This window comes from Thunnus albacares, chromosome 18 (assembly GCF_914725855.1).
Source record: "Thunnus albacares chromosome 18, fThuAlb1.1, whole genome shotgun sequence".
Classification (NCBI taxonomy): domain Eukaryota; kingdom Metazoa; phylum Chordata; class Actinopteri; order Scombriformes; family Scombridae; genus Thunnus; species Thunnus albacares.
Window position 1 is genome coordinate 29,850,727 of NC_058123.1, and position 20,418 is coordinate 29,871,144.

The following is a 20,418-nucleotide window of genomic DNA, read 5'->3' on the forward strand; positions in this document are numbered from 1 at the left end:
GAATGGTTGCATAGAATCTGGGAGACACCAAGCTGTATTTAAAGTCATTTCCAGTCAACAGTTTTAAACTTTGAACAACCTGCTTTTTAAACTGTTTCTGATGTTATTTCTTATGAGGAGTCCAACAAATATGCAACATTAAGTGAACAAAATCCAGAAGTAATTAAACTATATTTTTAGATTGGACTTCAGGAAACTTTGATTATTGTGATAGTACCATTTACCGTGATATTTTACCTTCTATAATGGTGGCTTGAAAATTTGACACCGGCACTATTATGTTGTAGGTATTTTAGATCACTAGTCTGGCGTGACAACCCCATCAGGTCCTTTTGACATTATCAAAGCAGAGTAGACACAGCTGCATCTAATAACATTAACAAACATGCCAGGTAGTGAGCACTGTAATAATGACTACTGTCAGTACGTTCTCATTGTCCTACCTTCATCAAATGGAGCCTGTATTTATTTTTATGAGCTATAGCTGCATCTACTCTGCTTTGACACATCTGTGAAAAGACTCTTTGGTAGCAGGCAACCAAATGTTACTTTCATATATAAGAAGTGTCACAGCTACGGCTATTTCTTGATATGACTAAACAATTATTGTTTCCTTTTTCTGCAAGGGCTTGTGATGGCAGTGCGCAATTAGGAAAGTAAAAAATTATAGCTTTTTATAGTTTTAGTAAATCTGCCACCATGTAGGAAAGGAGGATAACTAACCTGATGCAGGTTGGATAATTTGAGGTGAGCATGGTGTAGAGTGTGCAGGCACCAAGGCTGCAGGGCTCTGCTGCAGCAGTGCAGGCAGCGGGGCTGTCTGTGGACTTTGGTAAGGCCACTGTCACACAGGATGTGAGTGAGGCTGGAAACAGCAACAGTTCAGCTCATTAGTTGCAAACAGCTGTCTGTACTCTGCAACACTGTGAACATGTGGTGAACTATTTTTCACGCAGTTTGTTTTACTTGTGCCACACTGTGCTGCACTGTCAACACTTCGATACTTATACTTCTGATAACGTCAGTGTTCTTTTTTGTCATTTGTCTCCTGAAGATACAATGCCAAAAATGAATTTACCCAACTAACAGCTGTCATCTTTACCCATATTTCTCCATGCTGCAGAATAAAAGTTATTCTTTAAGAGCAATGCTGAATGCAGAATTCTATGGTTTAGCGGTTTTAATACTTGAGCGAAGGACTTATTCTGGTAACTCACTACCTTCTATATTGGAGACCATACGGAGATATTTTTGTTTTTGTGAACCATGCAGTCACACAGTGTCAACAAACTGATTCAAATGGTTCTGGATGAAATTCATGACTAGGGGTGCAACGGATCACAAAACTTACCGTTCGGATCGTATCACGGATTTGAGTCATGGATCGGATCATTTTTCTGATCATTTTTTTGGGGGAGACAAATAAAACTTTGTTTTCCATATATTCTGTAAAACACTTACAGCCAGGAACTTTTGCCCATGGTCTTAAATGAAAACAACATTCAAGATGTCTAATAGTTAAATAAAATCTAAAAATATATAAAATATTCAGTTCAATTGTTAAATTAAATTGCAATATGAGGCCTGATACTTTCCTCCTTTAAACACAGTAGTGAATGAAACAACAGCCTGTGTCCAAATCATCAAAACTTGATGAGAACTTAAAAACATGAACACACGTCTTATCCTGCAGTTTGTTGAACGAGCCACCAAACAAACATTCACCAGGGAAAACTGCATCGCTAACGTCAATTAGCAGCTAGATCGATAATTAGCTGCTCACATTGAACAGCATGTAAACATACCTGTAGATGTCACTTTGGACCCATTAGATGCTGGTTTGGTCGTTGCTCTTCAAAATCCCTGTTAGCGACACGCTGTCTGCCCATAACTATGCAGTTTGTTTATTTGTCTTAAATGTGACATTAAACTTTGCAATTAATCCGCGGTTCACATGCGTGCCAAACCATGGGGGGCAATCCGTACGGATCACGGATCAACTATGATCTATTGCACCACTATTCATGACACATGATAAATACTGCTTTGATGTGCAAACTACTTCACTGTTGAGACCTAACCTAATGGCACACTGTGCCTCTCTCATGACTCTACTGCTGCCATACTTCAAAGAGATATTATTATTATTATTATTATTATTATTATTATTATTAAGTGATACTGAAAAGATAACACTCCTGGCACTAGGAATGTGTTGTAGTGACAAGTAACAAAAGCCAGAATACAACATTGGTAACCAGGGGGAGATTTAAAATTATTTTTGGCTTTTTTGCCTTTATCTGATACGTTAGAGACTAGAAACATGGGTAGGGAGAGCAGCAAAGGTCTGTGGCCAGAATCAAACCACAGACTTTTTAGCACAACTCTTAATCAGCAGGCCAGTGTTTTGAGTAACAAACACTCACTGCCTGTTGGATGGATAGGTGAATCTGAAGTCTTTATCCTGCTCTGTCACAGAGGTCAGCAACTGTTCTCAGCGGGGTTTCACAACAACTCCCTGTCAAAATGTCTATTGACACTTCTCACACCACACTACTATTTATCTGTATATTTTGGGATTTTTTTTCCCCTCATTTTTTTGTCACTAGTGTGGGTGGCTGTTTACCTTTTGTTGTATGCAACCAAGTTTGCTAAGACTGACTGACCGGAAAATGTAAAAAAAAAATGTGAAGGTTACTTAGCATTTAACTGAGTGTAATAGAATTACACATTTACATTTTGCCTGTAGAATACTGATAACACATCCACATCAGGAATGCCACATCCATAGTTACAGGAGAGTTTTGCTGCTACAGCATATTTTGGTCGTACCTGAGTGTCACACTGGGCAGTTGTAAGCTGGACATAGTGAGGTGCGATGTCACCCGTTGGTTTACATTGGAGCCAGTATGAAGCCCAGAGTTGCAGCTTATGGTTGGCTCCATCTTTTCGGTTTGGAGTCAGGACCTTCCGAATAAGCAGTGCGCGGTGTTGCCTTTCACACTCTAGAAACAAACCCCGCTACCTTGGACCCAAGCTAATGCTAGCTTACTGGGAACACCGAGCACTGCTCACTTGGGCTTAGTGAAATATTGCGACAATAGTCTGACTCAATGCGAGTCCCGGAGCCAGGGAGAGCAGCAAGTGAGCCAACTGTCAATCCCAGCTGTCAATCAACGCTCACATGGCAGACATCTAAGTTACTATAAATCTTCAGTCGGAGCATCTAGTGGCCGTAGGTGGTATTGCAGTTTAACATACTTCAACATTGGCTTCAGCCTCAAGTCATGATAGTTGCTGCTTGGTTTACCCTAAATACATTTTTCTCATCAATTTATCATTTATTTTGTATGAAATAATGAATTTTGCTGAGACCAACAGGGGACGAGCACAGTTAAAATGTTATGAATTTTATGTGGTTCCTATGTTTGCTCCATGCTGCATGTACTGTACCTGACAGAAGCAGAACATCTCCCCTATGAGCTAAAATTGGCTCCTGCACAGTATTTCAGTATTTCACAGATGTTATTTCCTTGGGCAAAAGAAATAAATGATATTTTTCATGGTGACCAGATGGCAGTGTACTAAACGGATACACTGTCACTAGCTTCAGGCATTTGCTAATATTTGTGAGAGACTGAAGGCAGAGGATCTACAGTATCACATGCAGTACTTATCAGCCTTGGAGAGCCGTTCTGACAGTAAAATGTGTTGTTCTGGCACAATGAGATAAGTTATTGTTATATTCCTCTGGTTGTTGATAGACAGTTCCACTGACGCTATAAAACAGAATCTGCTCAGGCCTTAAGGACATGAGATAGAGGATGAGATGTATCTGACTGCTGGAGATAGAGAGAATGTTTGGCTTCAGGGTGACAGTTGACATGACTGACAGTGGGAGTCTGGACTGTCACAGGAAGTCGGCTAAGAAAGGCCTTTTAAAAACACGATTTAGCTGCTAGGAGCCAATATTTGATGCTTAATGTATGTGTTGACCTTTATCACTGAGGGCGTTGTGACTCATCATATAGCAGGAATAGTACAGCAACACTTTCTAACATTTGTGATGATGCTGTTCCATTTAAAGGACAGTTCCAATTTATTACAAAGATTTTCTTTTAGTCTCTTTGTCCATACATTGTACTCCCCAAGGTTATTGCTAAGATCAGGGAAAAGGTCAAGAAACATGAGCAGACGATCTGACAGGATGGACGCCAACAAACACCTTCAGGGTTTCCGTCAGGAAAGGTGTAGGCCCAGTGGAGGGGGGCTGTTGCTAAGCGAAATGTCACTCCGTGTGTAAAGGTGTTACCAGTGATACACAGTATTCAGGCATACATCGATTACACTACTTGCCCACAGCCCCCCTTTGCTTTTTTTTAATAGAAACAAAACCCATTTAGTTCATTTTCACATATCAGTGCCCTTGTTCATTAAATAAAAAAAATAAAATAACAATGGACGCTTCAATTATAAACTGAAAGTGTCTGCTCCGTGACCGTTTGCAACAGCAGCAGAGTCACAGCACAGAGTAGTGGAATGAGATGTCTGTCCTCCCTCCTTCACTCTACTGTAAACACACGTAGCTGGTCTCATGTCTTCCCAGGTCTCGGTGCTTGTTTTCAGCAGAAACTCTCCCGCTTTCTGCCTGCTCAGCTTGCACTTGGTTGGTAGGTGGGTTGCTATGGTAGCTGCAGCCTCACAGTCACCGGGAGTCGACCGATTTTTTGGCCTGGCTGATCATCAGATCTGATATTCATCATTTTTACGATTATCGGAATCATTATTTTCTCTATCTGATTGCTTTGGCTCTGATGCACCCCCCTCTCTTTGTAGTCATCACTCTGTGGTCTCGAGCATTGTCCCACTCACAGCACTATCTGATTGGTTTACACAATAGCTTGTCAACACTGAACGCTGCGCCATAGACGGCACACAGAAACATCTGCAGACTGGAGCAGCTCAGTGAGTGAGTGAGTGAGTGGAGCTGTGTTTCGAAGGTAAGGCAGCAGATATTGCCGAAGTTGCAATAAACATCACATCATCATCTACGCTGAAGTATTAAAAACCCCACAATCTTATGATCTATTTCTATGATGACAAGCATGCCCAGTTTCCCAGTTACACCACCGAAAATGCCAGAATAATCCACTTTATTGCAGTGATGTAATGTAAGCTAAGCTAATGTTGAGTCTCATAGACCTGACTTGAATATGATAGCAAACGTCAGCAAGTTCATTTGTTAATCAATAATTTAGCCACCTGACCACAACAAAAAAATTGGTAGGCTATAACGTCATTTCCTGCACGTCACTTACCAGGGTTACTCATACTCTGTCTCAAGCCACGACTACTAGTAACATTACTGAAGTGTCTCTGACTCTGTTTCTTGTACCTGCTGGAGAGGTGCAAGATTGTAGTTAGAGACTTGAGACGTAATGGAACTGCATCTAAGGCCTGTGTTAATCCATACACAGACTGCTTAGATGTAAGTAAGCAAGTAAAATTTCTTTATATAGCGCTTTTCATAGACATTAGTCACAAAGTGCTTTACATGAGTGTGATGCAACATACAAAAAAGAAAGAGAAACAAATGAAGTGACCACCCAAGTCATAATTAAAAAGTGCAAAACTAAAAAAAAACACAATAGGAAGAAAAAACAGTCCAGTAAAAAAAAAATACACAACTAAACCATAAAATGCTGACCAGTTGCATACAGGTTACCTGAACGCCTGTCTAAACAGATGTGTCTTTAGCTGCTTTTTAAATGAATCCACAGAATCAGTAAGGGTGTGAGCAGAGCATTCCAAATTTTAGGTGCAGCAGCCTCAAACCTCAATCACCACAGGTCTTTAGGCAGGTGTGTGGAACAGACAGCAAGTTTAGCATGTTTGATCCAAGCAAGCTGATGAGTAAGGATGTAGTAGATTAGTCACATAAGCAGGAGCCTGACCGTGCAAAGCTCTGGAAGAATGAGAATTTTGAACTGAATCCTATATGTAACAGGGAGCCAGTGAAGCGATTTAAGTATAGGGGTAATGTGAGACTGTCTTTTTGACCTAATAAGTAGTCTTGTGGCAGCATTTTGGATTGTCTGCAGACGATCAAGAGCAGAGATACTAAGAGAGGAGAATAGTGTGTTACAGTAGTCAAAGCAAGATGAGATAAAGGCATGTAAAAGCATCTCTAATTCAGCTGTTGAAACTATAGATCTCAGTTTGCTAATATTTCTGAAGTGGAAAAAAGAAGATCTGACCAGTTTAACATGGGTGTTGAACGACAAGGACTGATCAGATATAACACCTAAATTACGGAGGTTGGAGTGACTAGCAAAGGTAAAGAGACCCAATACTTTTCATAATCTCAGGGGCAAAAACCAGAACCTCCTGTATTATCAGCATTGACCTGTAGAAAATTTTGTGCCGTCCAGTCTTTAATAGTCTTAAGACAGTCTATTCAGTGTGGACTCCATTCCATCCAGGTGTTCCCTGTGTGTCAGCAGCAGTGGAACGCCTAATTAGAAAGCAGCCCTGACCCCATGTTGAAAAGCTTTCATTGAGTGATAATGTTATTGATATGTGTTTTTATATACTATGTTTGATAAAAAAAAAAAAAAAAAATAGATGAACAAGTACTGTTTGTATTTGGTCATTTTCACATAAACCTTTGGGAGTTCCCTCTGTGCTCTCAGAGAATAAGAGAGCACTGACAAGTTTGTTTTTACACTGTAAAATGGTGATGGAACTGGATTATTATACTTCGACCAGCTTAGCTGTGTTGTCATTAAAGTGAATTGATTTGAATTATGTATGTAAAAAAATAATATTGGCTGATTTGTTGTTTTCTGATTTTTACACTTTCAAATATCAATATCAGTATTGACCACAGTCAGGCTCCAGTAAGTCATAATCAACTCAGAAATGCTGCTATATTACATGCTTATTTACGTTGTCCTAATCTTCAACAAAATATCAAAAAACATCCATTAATGTATTTCTTTCTAATTCAGCCGATGTATTGTTTTCCTGCTAAACTGATTGTGAATTGCTGCCTTCTTCCTCATTTCACAGTAACTGCAGTAATTACTGCAAAGTAAGTGACACGGCACTTCCTCTTTCAGTTGGGGTGGGGTGGGAAGCATTCGCAGTACTTTTTCTGAAATTTGCAGACTTCTTGTTTTTAAAATCGTATTATCTCTGTCTTTAACTTGATACTAATCAAACTGGAAGAGTGGAAGGTCTAAGTAGCCTTTTTGGCCTTTGTGCTTTAATGCTTCTAAATGTCTTTTAATAATAAAATTGTGGTGGGAGATGGGAGGCTTTTGAGGCACCTGTAGCGTACAGACCTGGATGATTAGTCATTTCTTATCATTCCTCGAGCCAAACAAAGTGTCCTTACATTCACTGCAGACAGGATACGCTGCTCCCAGCTGAATCATAGCTTGGAGTATGCAGATGGCTGAAATGCCCTTTTATGGCAGTGAAGGGCTTTTTAAAACAGGAAATGACATCAGGACATCTGAGTGGGATCTAGCAAGAACCCTGTCATTCCAGAGTAGAGGAAGATCCAAGTTTGTCTGGAAATTAAGCCACTGACACTGGACCCCCCCCCCCCCAAGAAAAACTGAAATAGCAGGCTGAATGAAGATGTTATTTCATCTATGACAGACTTATGAGAGCCACTGAACAAAACTACCAACAGAGAGAAGCTAGCAGCAAAGCTGTGTAGCAGCATGTTGTGCTGAATGACAGCAGTCTGAGAGATGTGCATGTGCATGTGCATGCATACAGCCAGAGGCCCTGAAGTTAAACATGTTTCTGCAAATATTTCCAATAGCTATCTGCATATGACTTGGGTTTCTAACAGAGGTTCTGAATTGGAGTATTTTCTGCAGAGGAAAATGGTGTTTGGACAAGTTAGGGAACATCATTGAATTTTTTTTGGGATGAGTGACTTTATTTATTGAATTTTCAAATAGAGAATGGAAGGTATCTCAACCTTCAGTGCGACAGAACAGATAAGAGAAAGAACTCTCAAAGTCAGAACCCTTTCACTGCATGTGCATAGCATTATAGATTGAATTTCAAAATCGATTCAGTTTACTTTTTTGCAATTAATTGTGCACAAAATAACCCATGAAGACAAAGAAATTTGTAAATTTATCAAAAACCAAAAAGTGAATCTCTCATTTATGTAAGTGTCCAGATCCTTTGCTATGGCACTCCAAATTGAGCTCATGTGTTTGCTTTGATTACCTAGATATGTAAAACTTCACTGTTGTCACCTATGGAAAATTCAGTTGACTGGACATTTAGAAAGGCTCACACACACACCTGTGTATATACAGGGTCTGACTTTCTGAAGCTGCTCTAGTTAAATGTCAAAACCATAACTTGTTGTTTTTACACTTTGTTTAATCTGCACAAAATCCAACGTATAATGTGTTAATTAGGGAACTGGTAGGTGGATTCTGTTATTTTTAGATAGAGCCAGGCTATCTGTTTCCATCTGTTTTGCTTAGCTAGGCTAAGCATCCTCTGGTTGTAGCTTCATATTTACCACAGAGATGTGAGAGTGCTATAGAAGTGTATTAAGTGATAATGGAGACTCTTGAATTGCATTTCGAGATCTAAAACAGTGTTCTAATTGGACTAGCAGCCATTTTTTGTTGCAGTTATACTGTATGTCACAATTGTAAGTACTTGTAAGCAATGTGGGGATTGTGTGAATTTGTATTAAATCTTGAAATAGCAAGATCACAAATTGCTGGAGGGGTCTGATCATTGTCTTTGCTTGGTCATGAAGACCTTTAATGGCTAATCTAATGTCTGGCCCAGGGACAATGGTTGAAAATCAGCCTTTTGGCTAACACTGGCACAATTGCAGCGATGATGATTAATGTGCATTAATGTGTGTGTCCCTGTAAAAAAATAATAAAGAAAAGAAGTATTAGCATAGGTCTCGATTTTATGTCAATAAAAGCTGTTGGCTGAATAAAATGATTGTAACCTGGTTTGTGTCTTTTCTTTTCTGCAGCCAGAGAGAAGAAACCCAGAGTTGATCATCTGACTGGGCAGAAAGGCTGTCACAGTTTGCAGTTCACATCAGGTATTTGCTCACTCACCTTCTTTCTACATTAAATACACTAAAGTGAATATTAGTGAATATAAATTAGCAGTTGAGCTGAGATGATTCTAAACCATAAACTGTATATAAAACTGGACAAAGCGAGGTGTGACTTCACCTGTTGGTTTGTATTGGAGCCTGTTTGAAGCCCAATGTTGCAGTTTACAGTCAGCGCCAACTTTCCATTTGGGGCCAGAACCTTTCAAATAAGGAGTGTGGGGTGTTGCCAAGCAAACACTAGCTTACTGGAAACACCGAGTGGTGCACACTTGGACTAACGTTAGCTACTTTAGCTATATTGTATTAACAGGGCAGGTATCCTAATGAAGTAACATTAAACTTACTGAAATATTGTGACTCAGTGCAAGTCCCAGAGCCAGGGAAGAGCAGCAGGTGAACCAACTGTCAATCAACGCTACAACACTACGGCAGACATCAAAGCTACTATGAGTCTTCAAATCTTATTAACGGAGCAATAATTTCCACAAGGACCACCAGCACACGTATTAGAGGGTCTGAATTTAGCAACTGAGACCATGATGACTTGTTGAGAAAAATGATTGTCTAGTATTTCTAGAGAGAAGTTGAGGCTTTTTGAATAGTCAGTTGGAGCACTTCCAAGTACTTCAGCTACATTAACTTCAGCCTTAAGCCGTGGTAGTTGCCTCTTGGTCCAATCCTTACTCTAAGCAGTATCTTTTCATTCTATGAATGGAATTACAAAGTATGATCAACCATGAGTCACATATTACAAAACATCTTTCAGAGCAATGTGAACGAAAATATTAAAAACAAGTCCAATGAGAAAGTGAAAGTCACTGATATTTTTATAAGAAACACAAATGTCAGTCCTTATTATAGCTCATATGTGGCTCAGCTTGTTTCAGTATGAATAATGAATTTAAGAAAGTTTACTTTTATTATTGTGGCCTTGTGTTTTTGGTGGTGGAATAATATATTTGTAATGCAGTTTTCCTGCTTATTTTTTTTAGTTATGTCTGTTACTACCCAGCATTCATTTTGATAGCTTTACCCTGAGATTTGATACTCTCCCTGCTACACCCTCAGCTACATCTGCCTATCGTCAAGGAGGGAGCCAGAAAAAGAAGGAGGAACTGATAGAGATACAGTGAGAGCAGGATATGAGGCTGTGGGTGTCAGGGAGTCTGTGTTGTGATATTCAATCCTTCTCAGCTCTGATGCCAACACATGCCACACAGTTTTCTCTCTCCATGCTGTCACTCTGCTGTCAACTCCAACTCTGCTTTAAAAAGAAACCTGCTTACTCTCTGCCTCCTTCTCCTCCTCAAAATATCCCTACAACACACTACCTTACCTATCAGTCTCTGCAGAGTCTTACTGCAGCCCAAAACTATTTGCAGTTCCTTTTCTAATAAGTAGTAAAGGAATTTGTGACTAAATGTGTGTTATTTTGTGATCAATTGCATTAAAGGTTAAAGCTTCACTAATTGATATTTTTATATAAGCAACAGATCAAATATGTATAATACACATAGTGATGAAACCCACAGAGTTATCACCAACTGTGCAGTTCCCCTCAGCTCTACTGAGCCTTTCAGCAACTTTCAGTTCAACATTTCACAGCCCACAAATTCTAAAACTAGCTGAAATTACTCCAGGGTGACCTTTTTTTGCAGATCCACTTTAGGGATTGAAAAAAGAAACACCCCACAGATACCGTGGAGGGTGGCTTCAATTGTCGTGATGGTAGGATTAATAATTCCTGATGTGAATGACTAATCAATCAATCAATTTTTATCTAGCGCCAAATCACAACAAAAAGTCATCTCAGGGCACTTTTCACATAGAACAGGTCTAGACCGGGAGGACGCCAACAAGGACTGCGAAGGACTGCAAAGGCTCGGCCTGCAACCCAGGGTTTCCTGCGAGATGAGAAAGCACAAAAAACTCTGGGGAAGACGCAAAGTTAGTGACATGCATTAATGGTACATGAATGCATACAGATGGAGAGGAGGAGGAGGAGAGCGGAGCTCTTCATGGGAAGTCCCCCAGCAGTCTCAGCCTATAGCAGCATAACTAAGGGCTGGTCCAAGGCGAGCCCTTACTTACTCCTCCAAATCAATACAGCCTGCACTCTGGGAGTGCAGTGTTCTAGTGGGATAATACGGTACTATGAGCTCTTCAAGATATGATGTTGCCTGACCATTAAGGGCTTTGTAAGTTAGGAGAAGGATTTTAAATTCTATTCTAGATTTTACAGGAAGCCAATGTAGCAAAGCTAAAATGGCAGAAATGTGATCTCTTTTTCTAGTTTTAGTCAGTACAGGTGCAGCTGCATTCTGGACCACCTGGAGAGTCTTTAGAGACTTGTTAGGGCAGCCTGATAATAAGGAATTGCAATAATCCAGCCTAGAAGTAACAAATGCATGGACTAGTTTTTCTGCATCTTTTTGGGACGGGATGTTCCTGATTTTTGCGAAAAGGCAGTCCTTGAAATTTGATTTATGTGGGAGTTAAATGACATATCCTGATGAAAGATAACTCCCAGATTCATCCAGAGTAGCTATATCATTAGATAATGTGTTTCTAACACGTGTTTCTAGTTTTATCTGAGTTTAGTAGTAGAAAATTGCAGGTCATCCAGGTCTTTATGTCCTTAAGGCATGCTTGGAGTTTCTTTAACTGATTGGTTTCATCAGGCTTTATTGATAAATATAATTGGGTATCATCTGCATAACAATGAAAATTTATGGAGTGTTTTCTTATAGTATTATCTGAAGGAAGCATATATAAGGTGAATCGTATTGGTCCAAGCAGATCTTAATCACCACAATCACTGACTTTAATCACTATTTGCATAGCCTGCAACATTCGTGGACATTTGGATTCTTCCTTTGATGCTCTTTATTAAATCCCCTAGATATAGAAATCTTATGTGATTTTAGCATCTTTCAGAGTGTTGTGATTGCATACGATTTTGCTTGTGAAAGGAGAGTCCCAATCAACATTGGCGCAGTCTGTGTTGGTGCATATGCAGCCCATTCAGTCGGACGTTCCTTGCATCAGATCAACAAAGGGAGGGGTAATCACTGTTCCTTGCTGTCTGTTTCAGTGTCTTTTTCATATCACAAAACATACACACAGGGACAGATGTACTTGTAACAGTATTCATCAGTGTCAGTCCATTGGCAGATCCACTTACTCCTACTATGAAAGTTTTTCAATTTTTTACCTCAGATTTCCACCAAGTAGAGCTGTTACTGCTCTGTGTGCAATATAAATACACTACAGTATATAGTACACAGTATAAATGCACAAAATATATCCTGTAATATCTGGTCAAAGAATAAGTAAACCACAATCTGACCAAGCATTCATTGTCAATTTACCATCTCCCTATACTCATTGTGCTGGAAGGGACTGTAGTTGGTACTCAACAAGAACTGAGTACAATCATATTTTGATATATAGTATTTGATTTTTAAAGTCTCAAATACTGATATCAATATCAGCCTCAGAAATCCATTATCAGTTGGGCTCTTCTTCAATAATTCAATCATTCACTGTTTTTGGCAGTATCTTTGTTTTAGAAATTCATATGAACCAGAAAACCAGTTTAATATACAGATGAGTGACAAGTTAAAAGAAAAACCATAACAGCTCTGAATGCTTGACCCCTACAGTGAGGGGATCTTGTGGCTCTGTTATGCTGTGGGGGGCATTTTGATGGCATGGTTTGGGTCCACTTGTTCCCTGAGAGGGAAACATCATTGCAAATCAATACAAAGTTGTTCTGAGTGATCACCCTTATCCTTTGATGAAACTGCAGTAGAGTTCCAGAGACTTGCAGAATCAATGCCAAGACGCATTTAAGCTGTTCTGGAAGCATGAGGTGGCCCAACACCTTACGAGGACACTTAATGTTGATTTTTCCTTTAATTTGTCACCTGTCTGTGTAATAATACAGCAGTTTTATACTGAATAATTTTTTCAAAAGTCTGACTTAACTTGGACAGAACCTACCAGAAAAGTGAGGTATCCCCAGCTGAATTCAGTTACATCCAGAAAAAACAGTCTGTTCCAGTCCTAAAAGTCAAAAGGAACTGCCCATGAAAACAACAACAAAAAAAAACCTTTTAAAGCTTTAAAAGTTTTCCGGCTCAGGGGGGCTGGTTGTTTCGTGACCTGAAACAACCTCTTCATTTTATTTAGTTATGTGCTGGTGATTCCTGCTCTTTTATACACTTAACCTATAATTATGAAAAATACTATATTATCAATGGCCTCTTCCCAGTTACACTACAGTCCAGCTCACCTGCAGAGCAGCTGCCCCAAAATAAACTCTTATAACAGCATACATGTCAGCCAAGTCTCACATTTTACCCGTAAAACGTTTTGCTGGCATCTAACATGATGTGATGTGAAAACCTGATCTTCTGATAGACAGAAGAAGTGGCAATCACACTGGATGTCAAGAGGAAGCAGCAACCCAACCGGTCAAAGCAGATGGCCGCCCACCAAGAGCCGGGGTCTGCTTGAGGTTCCTACCCATTAAAGGGGAGTTTTTCCTTACTGCTGTCGCCAAGTGCTTGCTCATGGGGGAATTGTTGGGTCTCTGTAAATTAAAGAGTACGGTCTTGACCTGCTCTATGTGAAAAGTGCCTTGAGATGACTTCTGTTGTGATATGGCGCTATATAAATAAAAATTGATTGATTGATTGAAGTGGTATCAGAGTCTGGTCAGACTCAGATATAGGTAGTGGTGTAAGAAGTTCTTAAGTAAAAGTAGCAATAAGTACAATGTTTCCCTCTTGTAAATATAGTGAAGTAAAAGTATAAAGTAGCATGAAATAGAAATGTAAAGAACAAGTTTCTGAAATTGTACATAAGTACAGTATTTGAGTAAATATATTTAGTTACTTTTCACCGCTAGGTATAGTTTGTTGGTCAGCTCTGGTGCATTCAGCCCCAAGCATCAGAGCTAGCAGAAACCTGAGTGCAGGAACAGGCTGCTTAGTCTCAATTTGTGCCTCTCATGTATTAGCATACATTGAAATCACAGAGGCAACCATCAGTTTCTCTAAAAGGTCATTCATTGGTGATGTTTTAAAAGCCCAGAAGGTGGTTTGAAAACATTTTTAACCCATTTCCCAAGCCCTACCCCTGTTTCTAAATCAAAACAAAGATGGAAGCCAACCAGCTACCTGGAACGGAAACTTGGGAAAGTGGTTAGAAATCTTTTTTTATTGCACAGTGGAGGGAATATTTTCTTTGAGGAGTCCTAGGAGATCATGGAAATACATTCAGAACAGAAGTAAGTGTTTTTAAATGACCTTCTGGTTTTTCCAACACTGCAGATTAATGACCTTTTAGAAAACCTGAAGTTACCTCTGTGACATGAATTTACGCTAATACATGAAAGGCACAAACTGGGGCTATATGCTGCCCTGCCCTCCTTTTCCATCACCATTCTCTGTCTATTTCCAGTTTGGCCATTTAGATGATGATGAAACGTTTTTAGCCTGTTATCCTGTGCTGGTGTAAAATGACCATCAAAAAACATGTTTGATGATTCAACGAAAAACATGAGGTTCAAAATGATGGCCTCCTTGACAAATCATGGATGTTAGGGGTTCAGCCCTAGTCTCTAATATATTAACTACTATCCTCTTTAAATATGACAGAGGGCATGGGGGAATCTGTTTCCTAGCCTTTATACTTGTACTATAACTCAGTTTCCTGTCTGAATGGGGTTTCTCACAGTCCTTTGGTTTCTTGTGTGCATGTAAAAATAGCCGGTGTTCCTCATTTTAAACCCAGCCTCACACTTTATACTGGGAAATTTAATAAAATAATTGTCAGAAATCCCCTCAGAAAAGATGAGTTTGCAAGATGGAACTGTTGTGATCTACTTCCCTTTTCTGCACTTCAGTTAACAGAGTGCCAGAATAAGAGATTTTCAGAGACATTAATAGAAAAGTGACTCAATGATCTAAGCTAGGGCTGCAGTAAACTAAAGAAAATCTTGGTCAACTGAAATCGCACATAATATTCAACTAATCGATTAGTCGCGGTCACACAGCAGCAGTCACACATTTCTCCGTTCCCTATTTCTCTGTTTGGCGTCTTTAGGTGAGGCTAACCCATTGTTGCTAACTTTGGAGCTAACCCCCTTCACTTTTCCAGCAGTTGGGGAAACAACAGACGTGACTTTTCTTGGTCTTGACAAGCTAGACAAGTAACCTGTACTATACTTTACTGCCAGACTGACAACTTACTGCTAACCTTTTCCTCTGCTCCACCCCATTCACTGTCACTTTCCTGCTGCTCGCTCTTTCCCACTCGCTATGCAAATATATTACGCAATACCCTATTCCTTAACGGAGCTACGCTACCAAGAATTTCCCAGGCAACAACACAGAGGATAACTCACGTTTTGGAACAGCGCTGCACAGAGGCTCACAAACGCTATTGATTTCCTAATAAATGGATATTTGGCTTTATTTTTGGCATTAAAAAATATTCTTTTGCCTGGAGGGGGTTCTCGTTGTTAAAATTATAGAAGAAACACTGATTCAGTAAATGTTCAGTATGTTCAGTAAATGTTGAGTACAGTTAGACCTAGCAGTCTCCATTAGGTTGGGCGAGTTCAAAGTTTGTAATTTGTTAGTGTGTCCCTCCTGCCGCAGGAAATAATGGATTAATCCTGGAAGGCTTTTCTCCTAATGAAAGTAACACAGTGATCATTCAACCAGTGAGAATTTGGTGGGACTATAACATATTGACCAACTAGTCGACCAGGAGACTACAGTCCTAATCTAAGCAATCTAAGCATTTTTGTTGACACATACTCGTTTGGTGCGTTTTACAAAAGACCTTTTATCCTTTTTTAAGAGAAACTAACATCACCTTCATATTAAGTATTATCATAGTAAGTTTGACAGAACAATCCCACCTAGAGGTCTTTATTAGCTTTTTCTGGTTCTTGTTGGTTTCTTTTTATCTGTTTTACAGTCTTCATCAGCTGAGTTTGCATTTGCTCAGTGGTGATGGAGATAGATCTGTTGACATGAAAGCTCAGTAGTTGTTATCAATTCACCCATTATACTTTTAGGACTTGTGGTCCATGTTTGTTTAAATATTAATGTAATAGTATGACATTTTGAGAAATATGCTTGTTTGCTTTTTAGCAGGGAGTATAATGAGAAGATTGATACCTCTCTCATATCTATACGGTAAATGTGAAGCTACCGCCAGCAGCTGCTTTGCTTAGCTTAGTTCAGCTAGCTAGGCTCTCTCCAATGGTAACAAAATCCACCTACCAGCACCTTTAAAGCTCACTAATTAACATGTTATATCTTAGGGCTGGATGATATGACCAAAATCTCATATCCTGATATAGGTCATTTCATATCCTGATAACGATACCTTTCCCCTTATAGTCACATTTTAATTCAATGAGTAAATAGTTGGTCCATAAATGACCATAATAATGATAATAATGAGCATAATATGAAAAGATAGACTTTTTTCTATCATCACACAATATATATTGTCATATCGCACAGCCCTATTATATCTTATTTGTTTAATCAGTAAGAAAACCGAGGGGTCTCCAAGCTTTTTTCCTCTGAGAGCTAATTTTACTAACTGAAAGTGGCAGAGAGCTACTCATGTTTTATATTATTAGTAACATTTATTCACATCGCTGAGCTCCACCCAAACCAGCTGAAAAAGCGTATTTTTTGTCAACATTTACAAAACGTTGATATCCAGTACTCACATTTTGTATCAGAACATCTTAAATTCATTTCAGTTTTTTTTTCTGTATGCATGTCCATTTGCATTTCCATTTTCAATGTGTCAAGCTCTCACTATTAAATTCACATCATACTAATGTCATAGAAAACAAAATGATGTTATTACTTATTTTACTTTTCCTTATTGTCTGTCTCTCCACATATCACTGTATCACATCACTTTCTTTCACATTCTCCTCATCATCTGTAGTTCACATGCATTCAGTCTACAGTTAATGAAATGACTGTATGGAGTCAACAAGAGAAGTGGAGGCTTGAGTGTATACACTTAAATGTTTATCTGTCAGTGTTGTTCTGAACTTAGATTTCATGACATTCATGTCAGAAAAATCTATTTCACAAACAAAAGACACAGACCAAAAGCCTTTTTTTAGAGCTGCTTGGTGAAGGTTCTCATAGTTTTGTGCCGCTACTAGGTTGCAGAAATGCTGTGAATGCTGTTGAGATTTTAGCTGGACATCATCTCCATCACCACAGGATTGACACAGAACAGTTTAGCCTGTCCTTATCTGTCTTTAAATCTAACCTATGTCCACCTTCATGAAGGGGTTGGCAATAAATGTTTTAAATTAATGCGCTGGCTAAAATGAGTAACCATAGCAACGGGGACGCAGTCAAAGTCTCCGTTTACAATTTATTGCAACATGTTCACAAGCCAACATCTAATTACAACAATGAGTGATTTCAACATTTCTTTTAACCTATTTGGAGAATATGACAACTCTATTGACTGGGATGCAGCTGAAGAAAGAAATTGAAAAGAAAAGTGAGAAGCAGCACAAGGAGTTAACACTAGGAGAATTATTTCACGGAGCATGTTGACACCTTGACATTAGAAATAAAGTAAATGGGAAAAAAAATCTGAAATCTGAATCTGAGTGTAGTCCTTCAGTGCCTCATCCTCTGAACACCAGTGGATGGTGACTGTAACACACAAACTGCAAGAAGTACACTGCTCCTCTGAACTTACTGATACTTTAAAGTGATCATCTCACATCCTGTTCGCTGTTCGACTTGCTACTTCAGCCTGCGGCTGACAATACACATGACCTATCATTTGTTTGTGAAAATCTTGATATTGATTTGGGGACAATGACATGGCTAGATAGCTAGCTAGTCCTGTTGTTAAACGTACCTTCAAATTATATTTACTGTTTGTCAAACATATGCATTGACTTTGAATCTTGCTAGCATATAATGATAACTTCCTGGCTCATAGCTGAGCCAAAGGGTTCTATGAGCTGAGCGGACTAGAAATATTGCCCTTTGCCAAGTCATATCTGAGGTTCTTCCAATTTACTGGAGCAGTGAACAGCGTTTCCACTGCATAAGAACCTTATGGGATGGTAATGATTGTTCCAGGTATTAGTCAAACCTTCAAGTGTTACCAGGGAAACTGAGTTATGGCTTGTGAAAAACATTAGATTTTGATTGCAAAATGCATAAAAATATAAATTAATGGTTTTATTTTTTTTCTTTGGCAAGTGACCATGTTATAAGCATGCCCTTTGTCATGTCCATAATCAGGACAAAGCTGTGAAGAAAATCTGGAAGCTCTGGAAGAAACTAGTTAGTGGACCTGGTGTTGGGATTCTTTTGTCAAATTACAAATAGATCAAAATCTGAAATAAAATCAAGTGGCAACCTCTGGGGCTGAAAAATGAAGACAACACGGAAGTGCCAAAAACTGCAGTTCCTTGAATGGCCACCTGGGGCTGGCTCAAAAAGGCAGTCAATCCCCACAGACCCCCATGTTGAAATGCCCAACTTTATAGCAGAAATAAACATGTTTACAGACTAGTACAAAAACGGTTTGGGTCTCTATAGCTAATTTCCCCTTTCATGACAACTGTACAGGGAGTGAATTTTTTTTAATAACCCACCTGTTTAAAAAAGCCGTAACGTTATGCATAACTAAGGATGTCGCCGCTTTGAGTGACAGGTTGCTAGCTGCTAGGTGGCTGGAGGTAGCTCCACCTCTTTGCCCATTTGGAGTAGCTGGGAGTTATGCGGAGTCAGGCACTGCCAAGAAACCAATGGGTGTTGTCACGGTGGCTACATCCATATTTTTTTAGAGTCTATGAATAAAATACAGTTATGGTAACATAAAACACTCCTTGGTTTTTCAATGAAATATAAGAGGGTCTCCCTGACTTCATTCATTGATTCAGAGGGTTGATTTAAGAGTGTTTCCTTGCTTTGAAGAGGTTTGGTCAGAGCTGTTGATGTTGTTGACACATTCTATATGATACAAGACACACGCTTGATGTGTCTTGACTAACTACTTAATTGGTCATCCTGCAGGTGTGAATTGGGTGGAGGTGCAGAGCAGCAATCATGGTGGCCCTGTCTCTAAAGATCGGCGTGGGGAATGTGGTGAAGACCATGCAGTTTGAGCCCTCCACTATGGTGTACGACGCCTGCCGTATCATCAGGGAGAGAGTTCCTGAGGCACAGCTTGGCCAGCGTGAGTTTTCCATATACACACACACACACACACACACACTTTACTACTGGTTTTACCCAGGCCATCTGGTTGCAGACTCTTAGAGATCAAGAAGCAACTGTGAACTCCTAATGTTTTCTTGTGTCTTTGAAGAAACCATTCCAAACAGTACTGAGTTGATGGTAGAGGTCACTTGATGGTAGAGGTCTAAACAGGTTCAAAATTATGAGCACATGGAAAAGTGCCTGTGTGAGTGATGAATAACACCTATTGGACACAGAAGGTCTATTACACATGGCGGAGATTCTTTTTTTAAGCCATACCTTGATTAATCGTGATCAGATCTCATGCTCATTCGTGTACCGTGTAAATGGTTTTTTAATGAACGGTGCAGCAAAAGGAGCTGTGTAACTTGATGACATGTTGGAGGTGTGCTGATTCTCATAAACCACTATAGAGCCTGTCAGCCATGGTGAGCTTTAGGATTAAGAACTAAAGGTATATCTTTGGTCACTACTCAAGTGCAGTGTCAATTGTGTCTAATTGTTTATTTTTCTTTGTGTCATTAGTGCTGAAAATGAAAAGTAAACAGTCTACAGTAAATTAGAGATGCAACGATTATTATTTACTATTTATTGGGACCATGTACAGTGTCAAATGTAAATGTTACCATTTGATGTACTGTACCAGAGTTAGCTTATAGCTAATTTTCATCTGCAGCCCCCTCGGCAGGTCACAATTAAAACACATAACAGCACAATAATAAACAGTACAAAGCAAAAAACACACAGGACTCATTATACAAAATACAAAGCCACACACAGTAACACATCACATTCACCCACAACATTAACTAGAAATGACTAATGTATGCTTGTCAAATTAAAAGCAAGATTATTTGCGTTTATGAGAAGACCATGAGATAAAATGTAGAGTCAGTGGTTACAGATCTAAGTAGCTTATAGCAGACTTTTTAATTTGGTTTTAAACATACTAATAGAACTGCAGCTCTTCATATCATCAGGTAGAGCATTCCACAGAGT

The 20,418-nt window shown here is 39.2% G+C and overlaps 1 protein-coding gene across 4 annotated transcripts in view; it reads left to right on the top strand.

Annotated features, from left to right (window-relative positions):
• Nucleotides 1-20,418, top strand: part of tln1 (talin 1) — a 106,765-nt gene that overhangs the window by 17,386 nt on the left and 68,961 nt on the right. For all 4 annotated transcript variants that reach the window (XM_044334612.1, XM_044334613.1, XM_044334614.1 and 1 more), the window contains exons 2-3: nt 9,038-9,109; nt 19,234-19,396. In XM_044334612.1, the coding sequence (XP_044190547.1) occupies nt 19,267-19,396 (130 nt within the window). In that variant the 5' untranslated portion in view covers nt 9,038-9,109; nt 19,234-19,266. The remainder of the gene's footprint in view (nt 1-9,037; nt 9,110-19,233; nt 19,397-20,418) is intronic.